General features: G+C 37.5%; 1 protein-coding gene across 2 annotated transcripts in view; it reads right to left on the bottom strand.

Moving 5' to 3' along the window:
• Positions 1-16,979, bottom strand: part of bbs9 (Bardet-Biedl syndrome 9) — a 192,547-nt gene that overhangs the window by 156,686 nt on the left and 18,882 nt on the right. For both annotated transcript variants that reach the window (XM_073846720.1, XM_073846721.1), the window contains exons 10-13: positions 15,093-15,274; positions 14,507-14,583; positions 11,975-12,028; positions 11,746-11,848 (exon numbers count right to left, since the gene is read on the bottom strand). In XM_073846720.1, the coding sequence (XP_073702821.1) occupies positions 11,746-11,848; positions 11,975-12,028; positions 14,507-14,583; positions 15,093-15,274 (416 nt within the window). The remainder of the gene's footprint in view (positions 1-11,745; positions 11,849-11,974; positions 12,029-14,506; positions 14,584-15,092; positions 15,275-16,979) is intronic.

The following is a 16,979-nucleotide window of genomic DNA, read 5'->3' as shown; positions in this document are numbered from 1 at the left end:
GTTCTGAGCCACTGAAAACAAAGGATCATGAGCAGTTCATGTGCAAATAAACACAGTTCTGCACTTCACTCTGAAACAGGCAACACTAATCCATATCAATTTTATATCGAATTAATCATGCAGCCATACCAAAAATCCACTCAAAGCTGTGCATTAGCAGAGCTTATGGCTTTATCATTTCTTCAATTGGTTTGTCTTGTATCTCTCTTTAGCAACATGATCTGCTTCAGGTTTCAGGTTTGTGTGTCCACAGTGAGTTGCATTCACACAGGTTTATATGCAAAAGGCATTCCGTTTATAATCACTGATGCTGTCAATCACTATGGTTCAGCAAAAATCACTCTCAGAAAAACTCTTATATACCCAAAGCTGCTAAATGCAATGCACAAATAATCTTTATACTCTGTGTACATTTTTTGGGTTATAATTAGTGGACCTGAGAACATGCAGAACTCGGTAAGCTTGCACTGAATGAAAATTCCGTTCTGAATAGAATCTGAGCCAAACTAACTTAAACACTTCTGACTGGCCATTGCATTCACATGCTTAACAGAAATGTCTGTGATTAGCTACAGTGCACTTGCAAAAGACATTGTACTGTAAAAAGAAACCTTTGAGACTCTTCAGAGCGTAAGCAAAGAAGCCACCTAACAGCAGGTACTGAATGGATTTGTTACTTTTTATAATTTAAATACTAACTGGGTACTGGTAATTTTTCAAAACCTAATCTACAATAAAGGTATAGGGCTACTTCAGCCCTAATAAAGACATTAAAGGATTAAATAATGAAATGCTTGAAATAATGATGGAAAAAGTGCTGTAAAAGGGGATCAAAAGAATCCAGGATGTGACATATAGTCTCCATTCATGCACCTCTCAGGTCTCAACTCCACCTGAACTGTCCATCACAGCTGATGAGGTTGAGAGTGATCTGTCAGTCACAGCTGATCTAAGCCTCTCTTACTGAAGAGGGCACATGGATTTTCCAAACTGAGCACACACTGAGCTCCACTCAAAAGACACAAAAGAGATACAGTCATGTGCCGGTGATCTGAGAAACAAACAATGCTAATTAAGCCATTGCTTACCAGTCACACTGGGCAATTCTGCTGTTATTTATTCATTTTATCCCATTCTCTTTTTTAATTCTAAAGTGAGTACACCCCTCACATTTCAGCAACCATTTTAGTATATCTGCTCAAGGGACAATACTATTGAAATGAAACTTTCTAAAGATTTGGGAATTAGAATTGTTGCTCTCCAAGATGACCAAGGCTATTAGAGGTTCAGTAACAGCCTGAAACCGAGTTACACTACAGTGGTCAGGGTCATACAGAGGTTTTCCAAGATGGGTTCCATTTGGAACAGGCCTTGCAAGAGTCGATCAACGAAGTTGAGCACTCATTCTGTTCGTCAGGTGCAGAACCTGGCTTAAAAAAAACAGACGCATGAGTGCTGCCATACACCGCACACTGCAACAAGTCGGTTTGCATAGACGTCGTTTCAAAAGGAAGCCTCATCCAAAGCTGACTAACAAAAAACCCCTCAAACAGTTTGCTGAAGACAACCTGTCCAAGAACATGAATTACTAGAACCATGTCTGATAAGACTATGAGATAAACTTTTTTGGCTCAGATGGTGTCCAGCATGTGTGGCGATGCCCTGATGAGGAGTACCAAGAAAAGTGTGTCTTGCCTACAGTCGAGCATGGTGGTGGTAGCATCATGGTCTGGGGCTGCATGAGTGCTGCTTGTACTGGGGAGCTTCAGTTCATTGAGGGAAACATGGATTCCATTTTGTACTGTACATTCTGAAGCAGAACATGATGCCTTCCCTCCAGAAACTAGGTCAAATTGCAGTTTTCCAACATGATAACGATCCCAAACATACCATTAAAATGACAACTGCCCTGCTGAGGAAGCTGAGGTGATGGGGGGGCCAAGTATGTCTCCAGACCTGAACCCTATTAAGCACCTGTGTGGCATCCTCAAGCATAAGGTGGAGAAGCACTATGTGTCTAACGTCCAGAAGCACTTTGAAGAGTGTAAGAGGATTCCAGCAACAACCTGTGCAGCTCTGGTTAATTTCATGCCCAGGATGATTAAGGCAGTGCCAGATAAAAATGGTGCTAACACAATATATTGACACTTCGGAAAAGTTAGAGTGTACTCACTGTTGTTTCCAGCTATTTTGACAATAATGGCTGTACAGTATGTTGAGTAATTTTCAGGGGACAATAAATCTATACTGCTATACAAGCTGCACATTGACTACTCTAAAATATTTCCAAGGTTAATTTCTATAGTATTGTCCCTGGACAAGATATACTAAAGTGGCTGCTGAAATATGAGGGGTGTACTCACTTTTGACATACTGTATGTACATCTTCATCAAAATTCCAAAAGCTGCATGCTGCATAAAGTATTGTATGGCATCATATGCTTGCTCTCGACAAAAACTGAATTACAACACCTTCTAAGACACTTCCTTTTGAACAAATTCTAATGGATTTATCCTTCGTGGATAAGGCAATCTCAGAATGCATTGTGATAATCCAGAGGGTCAGACAAGGTGAGAAAAATGTTGATTATAATACTGATATGTATTGATAAAATTAGTACAGCGTAATTAAAACCAACCACTATTTCACCAATTATTAGTGAGTGCTATGCATGTTTATACTTAGTGTATTCTGTGGTTGCGCTAGGTTATTGAATAAAGCTAGCAGTAATTTGTGAAGAAAACAACAAATCACACAAAAAAGAAACCACATACTTTATGGTTAAACCTTCTTCAAATATTGACTGTGGGTTGGAAACAGTACAGAACTTAAGCTGAATGAGTTGGCTCATCTGGGACTGACAAAGCACAGCCCTTCACAACAAAAGCACGTGGATATAAATGCAAAAAGACGGGAGCATAGGAAATATTCTCTGCTTCAGCAACTCTATCTTGTGGTCTCCTGTATTTACATTCCCGAGCTGACTGAAGGGAGTTTGTTAAGTGAAACTTTTCAAAACACTTCCTCCAGGACGCTTCCATCAACAACTCACAAATGCAACAAAGGCGTGCCTAGTTTCTTTCATGAGCTCCATAAAGAATTTGACAATTGGTATTGAAATAGTATCACAAAACCATACTATACTGACATTTTTCACCTAAACCCTAAGGGCCAATTCACAGCAAAAATGTATTTTCACAGCAATGAGAAAACTGAAAACAATCACACTGGGTGAGAATATTTGCCCTAAGATACACATTTTTCCCTGAATATAAGTCAATTAGTTTTTTGGGCTGCTTGCCAAAACAAAATATATTTGACCATGTTTCATATCTTTGTGTCTTAATGTCAGCTCAACTTTCTCAAGTGATGTCAGATGGATTAAGCTTGCCTTAAAGCACATAACTGACTGGAGTTTTACTTTTGCTCATGTCAGAAACAGCTGCCTTGCTACCCAGTCAATGAATGACTTAACAGACAGCACTTTTGTACATAGATACCTCTATAGGAAACTTGATTCAAACAGGCTTCCAATAAATCAAAACATCATGTCTGATTTTAGAACAAATTCAAGTACATTTTAAATACAATTAACACACAAGTTATTAAAACATCTACATGTCTAAAACGTCTGCATGTCTAAAGATTATTTCAATAGTACAAATTCATAATCATCAGTGAATGATTATCAAAAGCATACAGTCAAACCAAAAATTATTCAGACACCAGATATCATTTTGGATATTTTTTCACTAGTGGGTGCAGGACACTATAGTTTATTCATGTTAATTTGATAAAAATTTGGGACCAAAAATTTGATCTGACACTTAGACCTGACCATGTTTTGTTACATACCTTTCTGTCAAAGTTATCTGACATTATCAAGATGATTTTTTTCTGACAGTTTAACTCTTGAGTTCTTGTCATATTTTATTAACATTTTCTAACTATAGCGAATAAACTGTGATAATATGAAAAATTTCAAAGGTGTCTAAAAGGTGTAATTCATGCTCTTGGACAGGTTGTCTTCAGCAAACTGTTTGCGGGCTTTCTTGTGAGCCAGCTTCAGAAGAAGCTCATGTTGAGTTATTTTCAGAGCTCAGTAAATCTATAATGCAATACAAGCTGCACATTGACTTCGTAAGAGATAATCAACGGTTTGCCGTGCATTAAAGGATTTTAAATGCACGACAAGTGCATTTTAAATTCTTTAATGCACGGCAAGCCGTTGATTATCCCGCTTATTCCATGGTCGTTTGGCAAGTTATAGACAAGTTAAAACTAGGATTGATCTTTGCAGCGCAAAATTTGATTGAATGGATAAAAAAGACGTTTATTTCCGTCAGTTATGGCACGCAGCTCTAGCATTCTGCCCGCTTCAAATCAGACACAGAGATGAAATAGTCCGGTAAGATCACATTTATTTGAATGAATTATAGCATTTGTTTCAGTAAATTATCGATCAACCGAGAGAGAGAGTGAAGGCGATAGAAATGACAGTTGTGTGTGTGTGTGTGTGTGTGTGTGTGTGTGTGTGTGTGTGCGTATGTGCGTACCTGCCTGCCTGCTGTGCGTGTCTCTCTCTACAAACAACGAATTCATTCAAAAACAGCAGTTTTACCACCTCATTGCTGAGGAATATAATGTAGCGATCTAGTATCTAGGCTGTTTTAATAAGAATCGCGGGCAAGCGCTTACAAAAAAGTTTATGTATGTGCGCAGCACATTAATATGGAACGGTGATTAAACTGACCTGGAACTACCTGTGCATTAAACGGTTTTACTGCACACGTGCCAGCCAATCAGAATCCAGTATCCAGACATTCCATGGAATAATCTAAAATATATCTAAGTTTCATTTCTATAGTATTGCCCCTTGAGAAGATATACTACAATGGTTGCTGAAATGTGAGGGGTGTACTCACTTTTGTGACATACTGTATATGAATGGCCAAAAGTATGTGAACACACCTCCTAATTAACAGGTTTGGCTAGGCGCATTAATTTCAGTGAATACAAACATACAAGCATACAATCACTTTCTAGAGAATTGTGTGCTTTCCAACTTTGTGTTTTGCATAATTATGACAGCACCCCTGTGCATAAATCGAGATCTTCATAAAAACAATTAACTGTGGAAGAACTTGACTAGTTTGCATAAAGGCCAGACTTGAAGCACACTAAACACCTTTGAGATACACAGGAATGCCAACCGTGAACCAGGTCCCAGTGCCAACATCAAGGACAGACCTCATCCTCATGGATGCAATCCCTACAGCCATGCTGCAACATCTGATATAAAGCTTTCCCAAAAGAGTGGAAATTATCCAGTCTATCCAGTATGAATTATTTGCTGTGGTACTGCATGTTCAGCAGCATTACCACTAAACATCGGTATCAGTACATTTTGGAAGAAAATAATGCAGTCTAAAGATACCTCCACAGAAAGTAGAGGACAGCGTTTGGCCCAGCACTTAAGTAACATCATCTTTGCCATCATCTTTAGTATGCTGGCAGCATTAGCGTTTATTTATTTATTTATTTTCAGGAGGAAGAAATCCTTGTCGACATTCCAGGGCAACATCATGTCAAAGTCTCAGCAATACATTTTGATGATTTAATGTTCAAAACACATGTCATTGATTTTCTTGAGATGTGGTTTAGTAGTTAAAGATGTGGGCCGGTAATTCAGTTTTCACTTAATTAGCTAGACTCTTTGAGACTACAACAAAATGTAAAGGTACACTTCCCTTAAAGTTTCAGATAAAGAGTATGGCCTATTTCAGACACAATGTGTTTTGATAGCTTCCTTTGTTCGTCAAAGTATGACTTGAGTGTGTGTAATGTAAGTTAAATGGGTCAAACCATAGCAAAGCAGTGATCAGAGAATGAGTGAAAAAAGTGATTTTCCTTTACCGTGTCTCAGAGGGAGCGTGTGTGACGTGTGAGTATACATTACACATTGCCCAGCTCTAATGGCTCAGGCAGTTGTGTTGCTGGACTAGATGACATGTGGAAGTCTGGTGAAATGTGAGACAGAGGTCTTTCAGTAGAATGTCTAAGTAAAGAGCTTGTCAGGGTTTGGCATCTCTTTAACATTACAGTGATGTAACACTGGCTTCTGCTTGGCCAACATCGAATTTAATTTTTAGACATAGTCTTATGGCCACACTCAAAAAAAAAAATCTGACCTCGGCCCTGCTGTGACAGTAATCATGGACTTGCCCTGGAACAGGACTTTTTTTAAGTAAATGTTCATACAAGAAGAAGTAAAAAATTATATGGCAATAGTCTCTCAGATTAACAAAACACTGTGGTTTTCGCAAAAAATACAAAATAAAAATCACCAAGCTAACATGAATATTTTCAAAATTTGATCATGACCTGATCTAGCCAATCATTGGAAAAATGTGGCGAATGTTTTGCAACACCATCAAAGTGAAACCTCCAGTAAGTGGTGTTAAAAGCACATTTAGGTTTATCTCAAACAGCTGAACATGAATCTGGCACCCCTTTAAATTGGTTGTAGTACATACTGCAGCAGTTTGAAAAATGTATGGCGAGTGGTGCTAAAAGATTAACGATCGATCACTTTGGAAAATAACACAACGCCTACACTAAACCTAACCGATCTAAACCTAAAGCATACGTAAGTGAAAAACACATTTGCTGAGGCAACCATGCGATTTTAGCTTGCTTCTTCAAGTCTTTGAGCTGTTTTACTGTGACTTGCATTTCACAAGACTCATATACAAACGCTTTATATCACAAGTGCTTTGCTGTACCAGGTGAGCTACTGAGTAAATTTATTTTGCCAGAACAGCTGCACATATGAGTTTGGTTATGTGGGGCAAACACCAAGACAAGAAGACAAAAAGAGGCTTGCTCGACCAAAATGTTATTAGTCGCAGAAAAAAAATCCACAGGAAGTGGCGAAGTCACGCAGTTTGTGACGGCAGATTGTTAACAGCTGGTCTATGTGGTAATATAGTACATCGGGCTCATCTATTATTTGTCGACCTCAAATATTGCTTATCATCTACAACAGTCATTCCCAAAGGCGGGGTGGGTCGCGGGAAATATTGTATGGGTCGCCAAGTCGAGCACTATTTTTCAGTGCGCTATATACTCTTGATTAAAATTTATATGTGTAGTTCACCTATTAGCCGCAAGAGGGAGCTCGTTGTTTTCTTCTTCTGCTTTCTTTTTTTTTTTTGTTGTTGTTGTTCTTTAACTGCGCTCTGCATCGCCCGTTTCATACTCTGTCTGCAGTGCGTATGCGTTGCGTATTTTTTTCTGCACCCATGTTAACGGATTGGAGCGTTCACACTGCACGCGGTTGCAGTCCAGCAGTGCGTCCCAGAAGCAATGCGTTTGCAGCAGAGCAGCGATCATTTCGGCAGAGTCTATTTTTTGCTGTGCTGCAAGCGCTGCATGTGCTGAATTAAAGTGACAGCGCATTGTTCGCTGTAAAAATGAACATGGATTGACACGAAAATGTCCCATAAATGCATATAAATGAAGTCCACTTTTTCACAGTCAACACGTGGCTTTTTGGCTAGGTTTAAAATAAGGAAAAGTGCAGTTTTAAAGAAAAAGGCAACATAATACGTGCACTTGTCCAGGCAGAAAAGTTCTTTAAAGCATTGTTTTTAATAAAGATTTAATGCGAAAGAAAAGCATGAGAGCCGACTGTTTCTGTCTGTGGTAAGTTTTAATTAAAATATTTTTTGATAGCCCAATTTCAATTAGAAAAGGAAGCTATAGCCTCCCTGTGTTGTGTTTAAATGTGTTGCAACTTGCTTGAGCAACTTAATATACAAATCTAGAAGTCAAGTGCATTGAATAATATGTTGTTTTTTATTGAGTTTAAACGTGAAAATGTCTGTTACTGTATTAGTGTACTGTGATAAAAGAGGATCACAATGCTGAAAAAGCACTTGTGGATTTGAAATCAAAATAACGGATAAATATTGTGTTTGTGGTAAACAGCATTTTCTGCAAATCTGCATTTTACTTAAATAAAAAAAATGTGCTTTGTCAAATATCTGTATCTCTTTTAAATAGTTAAGTGGAAGCATGACCTTAAAAATGGTCACACATATTTTGTTAATGCATAAATTCTCTTCGTGATATATGAACTATATGGGCTTAATGTTTATTGGGTCACAAGGATTTATCGACTTTAAAATGTGGGTCCCCAGAAAAAAAGTTTGGGAAACACTGATCTACAATATGTAAGTAGTAGCAACTTTATATGGCTTTATATGGTTAACCTAAAAAAACGTGCGCTATTTAAGTCTGTTTGCACAGAGTGTGGAAGCCAAATTGTAGCACGCTTACTGCATGACACATGGAGGTGCCGGTGCACTCACCTACTCTACTATCTTTGGTCATACAGATAAAATTAATACAACTTTCAAATCTGTACAGACTCTACATTTATTTGTGTGCACTCACAATAACAACGAAACGTTGCGCTTTTGTAAAATATTAAAGCAAAGACGTCTTGGTATCTGTGAACTTAAGCACGAAATTTAAACTCCATGTATACTTGCCTTTACAGACATGAAAAAATAAAAAATATATAGAGAGTGAAATGTCTACTTTCAAATGAAGCAATTCAAATAGGAAATAAATATTCTCAGATTATGTAATCCATATAAACATGCATACAGGCTCATCATTACAGAGATTGTGAGTCAGTGTCACCGACTTCATCTCTTAAGCCAAAAAAAAGAAAAGCGCTAGTTTAGCAATAATTTATTAAAATATTAATGCAGTCTCTGTGCTGTTTTCCCTGACATTCATAATTATTATATATTCTGGTGCGCTGTGGCTCATTATTATGATTTATATACTTTATAATAGGGCTGGGCGATATGGCCTAAAAATAAAATCCCCGATTTTTTCACAGAAAATCCGAATTACGATTTAAATCGATTTTTTCCCCCCTACTACTTTTAGCATGAAAAGCTTTTTCACAATTTATATGGGCACCATATATTTTGCAATATACATTGCAACTGCATCAGTGATCGCTTTCCACCAGGCCCCATTCTTATCATACCAGACACAGTAAATGTTTGTAAGACAAATAAATATGAGATGGGAGGAAAATATATATTTCCATGCTTTTCTCTTGCACTTATATCGTATACAAAAATATAAAATTTTGAACACAGAAATATTAAATGATTTAAACAACTGAAACGATCTGCCAGCAGGTGGTGGTAAGACACTGATTTAATTACTGAATCATTTCATTCATTTGATTCGTTCAAACGGATGGTTCATTCAAGAATAAAGCAAGTGACTCTTTATGAATGGGAAATTGAATCATTTCACTAGATTCGTTTAAAAACGCACGTTCATTCATAAACGAAACATCGCTGTGTTTGAGTGGAAATGCGCAGCGGCTCAGCTGTGACTTGTTTCAGATTACTTTTGATGACGAAATAGAGCAAAATCAGGCAATAGTGTTATAGTCAGACAATGTAAGTCACTTAATAATAACTTCTTGTTTATTTAACTGTTGTAATAATTCAATATCTCGTTTACAAACTCCCTTAAAAATGATTAAAAGCTGTCACTCATCTTAGTTCGCAATCTCACAAAGCTCTATTATAATAAACGAAGCTACTGTCCATTCAGTCTCTTATTTACACTCTCTCTACACTTGAGATAAATTAGTCATTGTGCAAAACACATAGAAACCTTTGAAGCTCCACTCAGCGCAAACACAAATATGCTGGTCGGGTCAGTCGCACATGGTGCTCCTAAATATCTTTTCATAGTCGCACATAGTAGTTTTTTTTTTTTTGCCCTTGAACGGCTGGTCGAACCAGTCGCACCATTGAGAAATTAGGTCGCACTCTAGAGCCCTTATATGCAAATAATTCGCCATTGTCTTCAATCATCTCTCTACTCTGTTTATGTGGTAAGTGAAATTGTATGTACTGTAATGTAACAGGCTAACTTGCTAGCGATTTAATAAAAAATGTAATCGTCTTAAAACGTAAATTCGAATTAATCGGAAAAATCGAAAGAATCGCCCAGCCCTACTTTATAAATAAACGTGCAACTAATAGTTGACTAATGGTTAAAATGAACAACTACTAGTTGACCAGAAAAATCTTTAGTCGAGGGGAGCCCTAGTTAAAACCTAGTATTTTTCAAGCAATGGTGCCAAAATAAGTCTTCATTTATCAATAATCTGGCCATGTAATCATAATTTGTTGCTGTTTCACTGCCACTTACATGTCTTTCATCTGAAATACAGCTCATTAAATATTTATACTAGTGGTGGGCCGTTATCGGCGTTAACGTGCTGCGTTAACGTGAAACTCTTATCGCGCGATTAAAAAAAATATCGCCGTTAATCTATTCTCAAATTTGGGTTGGGAGCTGGGTCTAAACTACGCAAGCTATGATGACTTTCACCTTGATAGTTTAACGCGGATGTATACCGAAGACTATAGAATATGGTCGCGCGTTTACGTCTCCTCCGCCAAAACACAGACGGGATCGCGTCGTCCTCCATTCATAAAAACCGAATCTACTATAGCGAAATGCCACGTAAATTCGTCGTTTTTTGGATTCATAAATCAAATGTTGGTCAGTCACTTAATTCAAATCGCGATATGGACTAGTGTATGTGAAAACTGAAATGCAAAAAGATCGTTTTAATATGAATCCGATATGTTCCGTTTGCCTAGCTGTATGTATGCATTGCGGAGACGAGCTTTTACTACACGCATACTGAAACACACGTGACGCTCCCGGTAATTTTTGGCATTTTCATCTCACATGAACAGATAAACTCAATCTCCAAAACTGCTGTGAGTGTCACTTTTACCGTTTCATTTGAGAAAACTAGCATCATATCATACTGTATGACACAGAAACTTCACGGCAACCTGTCAAAATAAAAGTATGGTGTAACATGTAATGGGCTGGGTAGGTGTTGACGTTAAAAAAAAAACACAATCTAATAGGTAGAAAAAATTATTTCATTGTTAGTTAGTTAGTAAACACAAGTACATCTAATTGAACATAATTTATTTTCATCAACAAATTATCATAGAACAGCTTTATGAGCTTTATGATCCATTCTCAAAGACTTTAAGTCATTATTTGGGTAGCACACATATTCTGAATGCCTTCAGCAGAATTCAAATTAGCCATTTTAATCTAGATTAATCTAGATTAATTCCAAGATTTAATCTAGATTAATCTAGATTAAAAAAATTAATCTATGCCCACCCCTAATTTATATGCTGAATATTGTATATGCTGAACATACGCTTTAATACAAGAACATACGCTGTTCTTGAAGAACGAGATTAGTGGAAACGCTGCTGCTGAACACTGTTGAGAGATACACAGACTCATAGAGGTAATTCACACTCTTAATCTCCCGCTCTCTCTCTCTCTCTCTCTCTCTCTCTCTCTCTCTCTCTCCGTAACCACCTCGGGTGTGCATTATTTTTTTATATTTCAACAGTCTGTCATCATTTATTCCTTACTTAAATCGTAGCCCATGGTGAAGATTGAACAATGTAAGATATGGAAAAAGACAACCATCCTTGTTGAGCCAGGGTTTAGAGTTACCCAAGGGTTGACAATTTTAAGCATGACCATCCCTAATGATTAAAACCACTAGAAACTTCATGTTTGTCAATCGATTACACTTTAGGTATGTTTGGGACAAAAGAATGCCAAAAAAGGAAAGATAGTCATACCCATGGATTCCAACACAAATTGGTCCTGCGTGACGGCCAGAGGAGGCTGAACACACACCGTCATCTTTGGGCTCTGCACTGTAGAGCGACTCTTTATTTTAACCTGAGAATAAAGCACACATTCAGGACATACTGTATCACCTCAGCATTATAAAGCACTACAGGCTTCTATTACACAAGAAGACCTAATAAAGTTAATAGACATCAGTGTTAAATGAGCTGCACTCACCTTGACTGTGACAGAGGGGACAGGCATGCCGTTCATCTCAGGTATGACAGCACACTGTGAGAGAGATCAACACAACACAATCATACACTGTATGCCCAAGAGACAGGCAAAGTGTGTCTGCACTATTTTGAGACAAAAGAGGATCCATTCCACAAGTACACAAAATCTGAGAAAACTTTCTGTTGTGGACATCCTCAAAGGTAAAAATGATTGATAAAGCTTTTTTTAGAGTTAGGGTTTGAGTTAGTATGTACAGTGCCTTGCGAAAGTATTCTTACCCCTTCATTTTTTTTCATATTTTGTTACATTCCTGCCTTACACTGCCCTCCGAAAGTTTGGAAACGCCCTTGAAAAGTGGGGTTTTGGACAATACTCCCATGAGTCCTTTTTCATTTGTGATAATTTTGCACTGATAAGGCACAACACCAACATATTTTATTACATAAACAGTTTTTACATAGAAAATCTTTTCGATTCATCAAAATATCCACCATTAGCAGTTATTACAGCTCTGCATAATCTGGGCATCTAAGCTATTAGTTTATTTAAACATTGACTTGATATATTACTCCAAGCCTCCTGAAGGATTGCCCAAAGATGATTCACACTGGTTGGACATTTCTTACGGACATCATGGTCCAGTTCCTCCCATAGTAGCTCAACTGGGTTGAGGTTGGGTGATTGGGGAGGCTATTCCTTGACAGAGATGATGCCAGCTGACCGTTTCCTCTCCAAATAGGATTTGCACAGCTTGGCAGTTTGAACCAAAAAATGATAAGGATTTATGCTGAGATCGTCCAAAATCACACTTTACCAGGGGTGTTTCCAAACTTTTGGAGGGCTGTGTATGTTAAACTGCTTTAAATGACTTTTTTCCCACATCAATCTACACTTCCATACACCATAATGACAAATAAAAAAAACAGGTTTTTAAATTTTTTTTATAAAAAAAAAAAAAACTTAAATGATTCCATTGTATAAGTATTAATACCCTTATCTGGTACAGCTAAAATTTAGCTCAGGAGCATTCATATTGCTTGTAGATGTTACCACACTTCGAGAAAAGTTAACCTGTGGCAAATTCAATTGAATGTGTATGATTTGGAAAGGCACACACGTCTAAATAAAATGTCTAACAGCTAAAAAAAATGCACATCAGAGCAAACACCAAGAAAAAAATAACTGCCGGTAGAGCTCATAGACAGAATTGCATCAAGCCACACATCTGGGGAAGAGTTCAGAAAAAAAAATCTGCTGCATTGAAACTTCACAGAAGCATGTAGTCTCTGTTACCCTTAATGGAAGAAGTTTGAAACAACTACGACTCTTCCTAGAGCTGGCTTCCTGGCCAAACTGAGCAATTGATGGAGAAGGGCTTTGGTTAGAGTGGTGACTCTAGTTGAGCTCCATGATCATATATGCAGATGAGAGAAACCTACAAAAGGACAAACATTACTGCAACATTTCACCGATCTGGACTTTATGGTGGTGTGGCAAGACTCAATCCTCTCCTCAGTGAAGACACATGAAAACACACTTGGAATTTGCAAAAAAGCACCTAAAAGTCCCTCACACTGTGAGAAACAAGATTCTCTGGTTTGATGAACCTCAATTCCAAGCATCATGTTTGAAGGAAACCAGGCACATCATCTGCTGAGTAGCATCCCAAAAGTAAAGTGTGCTGGTAGCAGCCTCTTGTGGGGGACTCATCAGAGCAGAAGAAAAGCTCAATGCACCAAAATATTGAGATAGCCTTGATGAAAACCCAGTCTAGAGCATTCAGAACCTCAGACTGGGCAGAAGGTTCACGGTCCAACAGGACAATGACCATAAGCACACAGCAAGAGTGGCTAATAGGCAACTCTCTGAATGTCCTTGAGTGGCTCAGCCAGAGCCTGGGCTTGAACCCAATCAAACATTTCTGAAGAAACCTAAATATGTCTGCCAGACCCCATCCAAGCTGACAGAGCTTGAGAGGTAAAGAAGTGAGGTGAAGAATGGCAGGTAATTGCCAAATACTGATGTGCAAATCTTGTCGCATCATACCCAAAAAAAGACTTGAGGCCCTAAAGGTGCTTCAGCTAAGTACTGTGCTAAGGGTATGAATACTTATGCAATGTACATATTTCAGTTTTTTTTATTTTTTTTTTATTTGTGAAGTTGTGACAATTCTGCTTTTGCGTGAAAAAAAGAGGGTATGAATATTTTCGCAAGACACTGTAGTCATTAAAGTAAATCTTCAAAACTAAGCTAAATATGACAAAGCTTTCTTTAAACATTAAAAGATTAAATATACTTCATACTTGAACAAGCCTATAGTGGCTTCGTTCCCTCCTTACACTGATTTGTACGTGTACTAAACTTGTGCTAAACAAAATAAAATACATAATAATGAATAATGTCATGTAAGTTCTAATTTAGGCATAAGGTACAACTTGATGTCGACGGCAGTCACTACAATTGATCTTCATATAAAAGCAACAAGATATGTTCTCATGTAAATGAGATAAACATGTGCGTTAGTATTTGTACCGAGACTTCGTCCAGGTTAGATGAGACTATTGCGATCAGGGTGAGCTCTTCCTCAGTCTCTGCCCTTGGGAGAATGTCTAAAGAAAGATAACACACAAACACACAAAAAATTTGTGCAACAGAACTTTGAGATGTACAACAAGACTTGATTTTACAAAAGTATTTTCAGAAATATAATTCCCAGTTTTTATAATCTGAAATGTGCTGTAGTTGACATTGCAATGTGACATATAATGGAATTAATGTCAATCATGTAAAGCTTACACAAATAATGTATGCACACAGCATATCATTTCTAGTATTACTAACTTGACATCACAACCTATTAATCAAAATCTCTTTTCCCAGCCACTCGGACATAGTTACATTAGCAGTGAAGATACATTGATTCAAAGCTGGAAAACATTACTTCATTTTGATAAAATTTTATGTAAAAGCTGTTTAAAGGCCGAAAGGCTCACTTCATTAAAAAAAAATCAGGCTGGTCTGTTTGGCATAAATTTGGTCTTTGCAAGAAGCCTTTAACTGTTAACATCTCTTAACATACACAGTATGCATTTATTTGTCTAAATTCTGGGCATCATACCTTGGGTTTTGGTAGCCTCGCGTATAACCTTTTGCAGCATTTTCATTTCTGTGTCGACCTCATCATAGTTGACTTCACGGGCATCCACTTTAGGTGCAGTGAAGAAGGAGGGGTCAGTGCCCATGTAAGCGCACTGGAGATGCCCGTCAGAGCTCAATGTCACCACCAACCCCTTCAGTTCCCTAAAAAACACAGAACACATTTCAATGCATGTCTGTCTTTAAACAACAACAAAAAAATTCTGCTTAGCCAACTGAAGATCTCTTACTTTATGATTGGTTAACTGTTGTTTTTACTAATTTGTTATTATGCTTCAATAAATAAGACTGAAAGCTAACATATATTGTACTGTAGACACACTGTGCCAAAAAGTCCCAGTTTGACATCAATATATTTAAGCTATTTAATAATATGGTGTGATTGGTTTCTTTCCACTTGTCCTACTGTTGCTTTGTTACTATTTTAGAATACACTTCTTTACAGACAAAATTGTAACTTTGTGCTTTTTAATTCTACATGTCAGTTGTTTTGGTGTATTTCTGTTAACACATTTTAATCCTCATTTACTAAACACACAAATAAATAACACTTGTATTTTTTTGCATTCTTTTGTGGTCCTAATTAAATGTATTTTCACCAAAAGATTGTCCATTTCAAAATAGATTTTGTGAATTACTCCATAGTTACTTCAATTATGGGAGTAACCTCAGTTGAACTGCAAACAATCAGATACTGCAAACAAACTTAAAGGTTTGATCTATGAAAGCAATGTAAGAATTTAGACTGGGCACAATATGGTGACATCATTCTTCAACCATCAATTAGCAAAAGGAAAACTTAAAAGTGAAAAAGTATTTACAAGTTACTTTCAGTAGTCCATTAATAGTAATTTATGGATGTGTTAAATATTACTAAAGCAATTTATGCAAGTCTATATTATATAACATACAGTGCCTTGCAAAAGTATTCATACCCCTTCATTCTTTCACATTTTGTTATGTTGCTGACATGTGTTAAACTGCTTTAGATTTCATTGTTTTCCCCACATCAATCTACACTCAATAATTAGGAAAAAAAAAAATGACAAAGCAAAATCAGAATTGTCAGAATTTCTGACATTCATTAATAAAAAATAAATAAGTACATTGCATAAGTATTCATACCCTTAACTATATACTTACCTGAAGAACCTTTACAGCCTCAAGTCTTTTTGAGTATGATGCGACAAGCTTTGTACATCAGCATTTGGCAATTATCTGCCATTCTTCTCCTAAGTACTTCACGCACATTTTCAGGTTTCTCCAGAAAGGTTTGATTGGGTTCAGGCCCAGACTCTGGCTGGACCACCTACAGAGTTGTCTATAAGCCACTCAGGCTGTGTGATTACGGTCATTGTCCTGTTGGAACATGAACATTCTGCACAGTCTGAGGTTCTGAATGCTCTGGACTCGTTTTTCATTAAGGATATCTATGGATATCTATGGATTAAGGATATGTTGAGCTTTCATTTTACTCTGATGAGTTCCTGAGTCCCTGCTGCTCAAAAACATTCCCACAGCATGTGTGCTACCAGCACACTTTACTTTTGGGATGCTACTCTGCAGGTGATGAGCAGTGCTTGGTTTCCTCCATACATGCTTGGAATTGAGGTCCATCAGACCAGAGAACCTTGTTTCTCACAGTCTGAGGGTCCTTCATGTGCTTTTTTGCAAATTTTTTGCAAGTTTTTATGCGTCTGCACTGAGGAGAAGATTGAGTTATGCCACACTGCCATTAAGCCCATCGGTGGAGTGTTGCAGTGATGTTTGTCCCTCTGTAGGTTTCTCCCATCTGCACATATGATCATGGAGCTCATTTAGAGCGACCATCAGGATCTTTGTCACCACT

This window comes from Garra rufa, chromosome 9 (genome assembly GCF_049309525.1).
Source record: "Garra rufa chromosome 9, GarRuf1.0, whole genome shotgun sequence".
Classification (NCBI taxonomy): domain Eukaryota; kingdom Metazoa; phylum Chordata; class Actinopteri; order Cypriniformes; family Cyprinidae; genus Garra; species Garra rufa.
The sequence above is the reverse complement of the archived record's forward strand: the minus strand, read 5'-3'. Positions and strand labels throughout refer to the sequence as shown.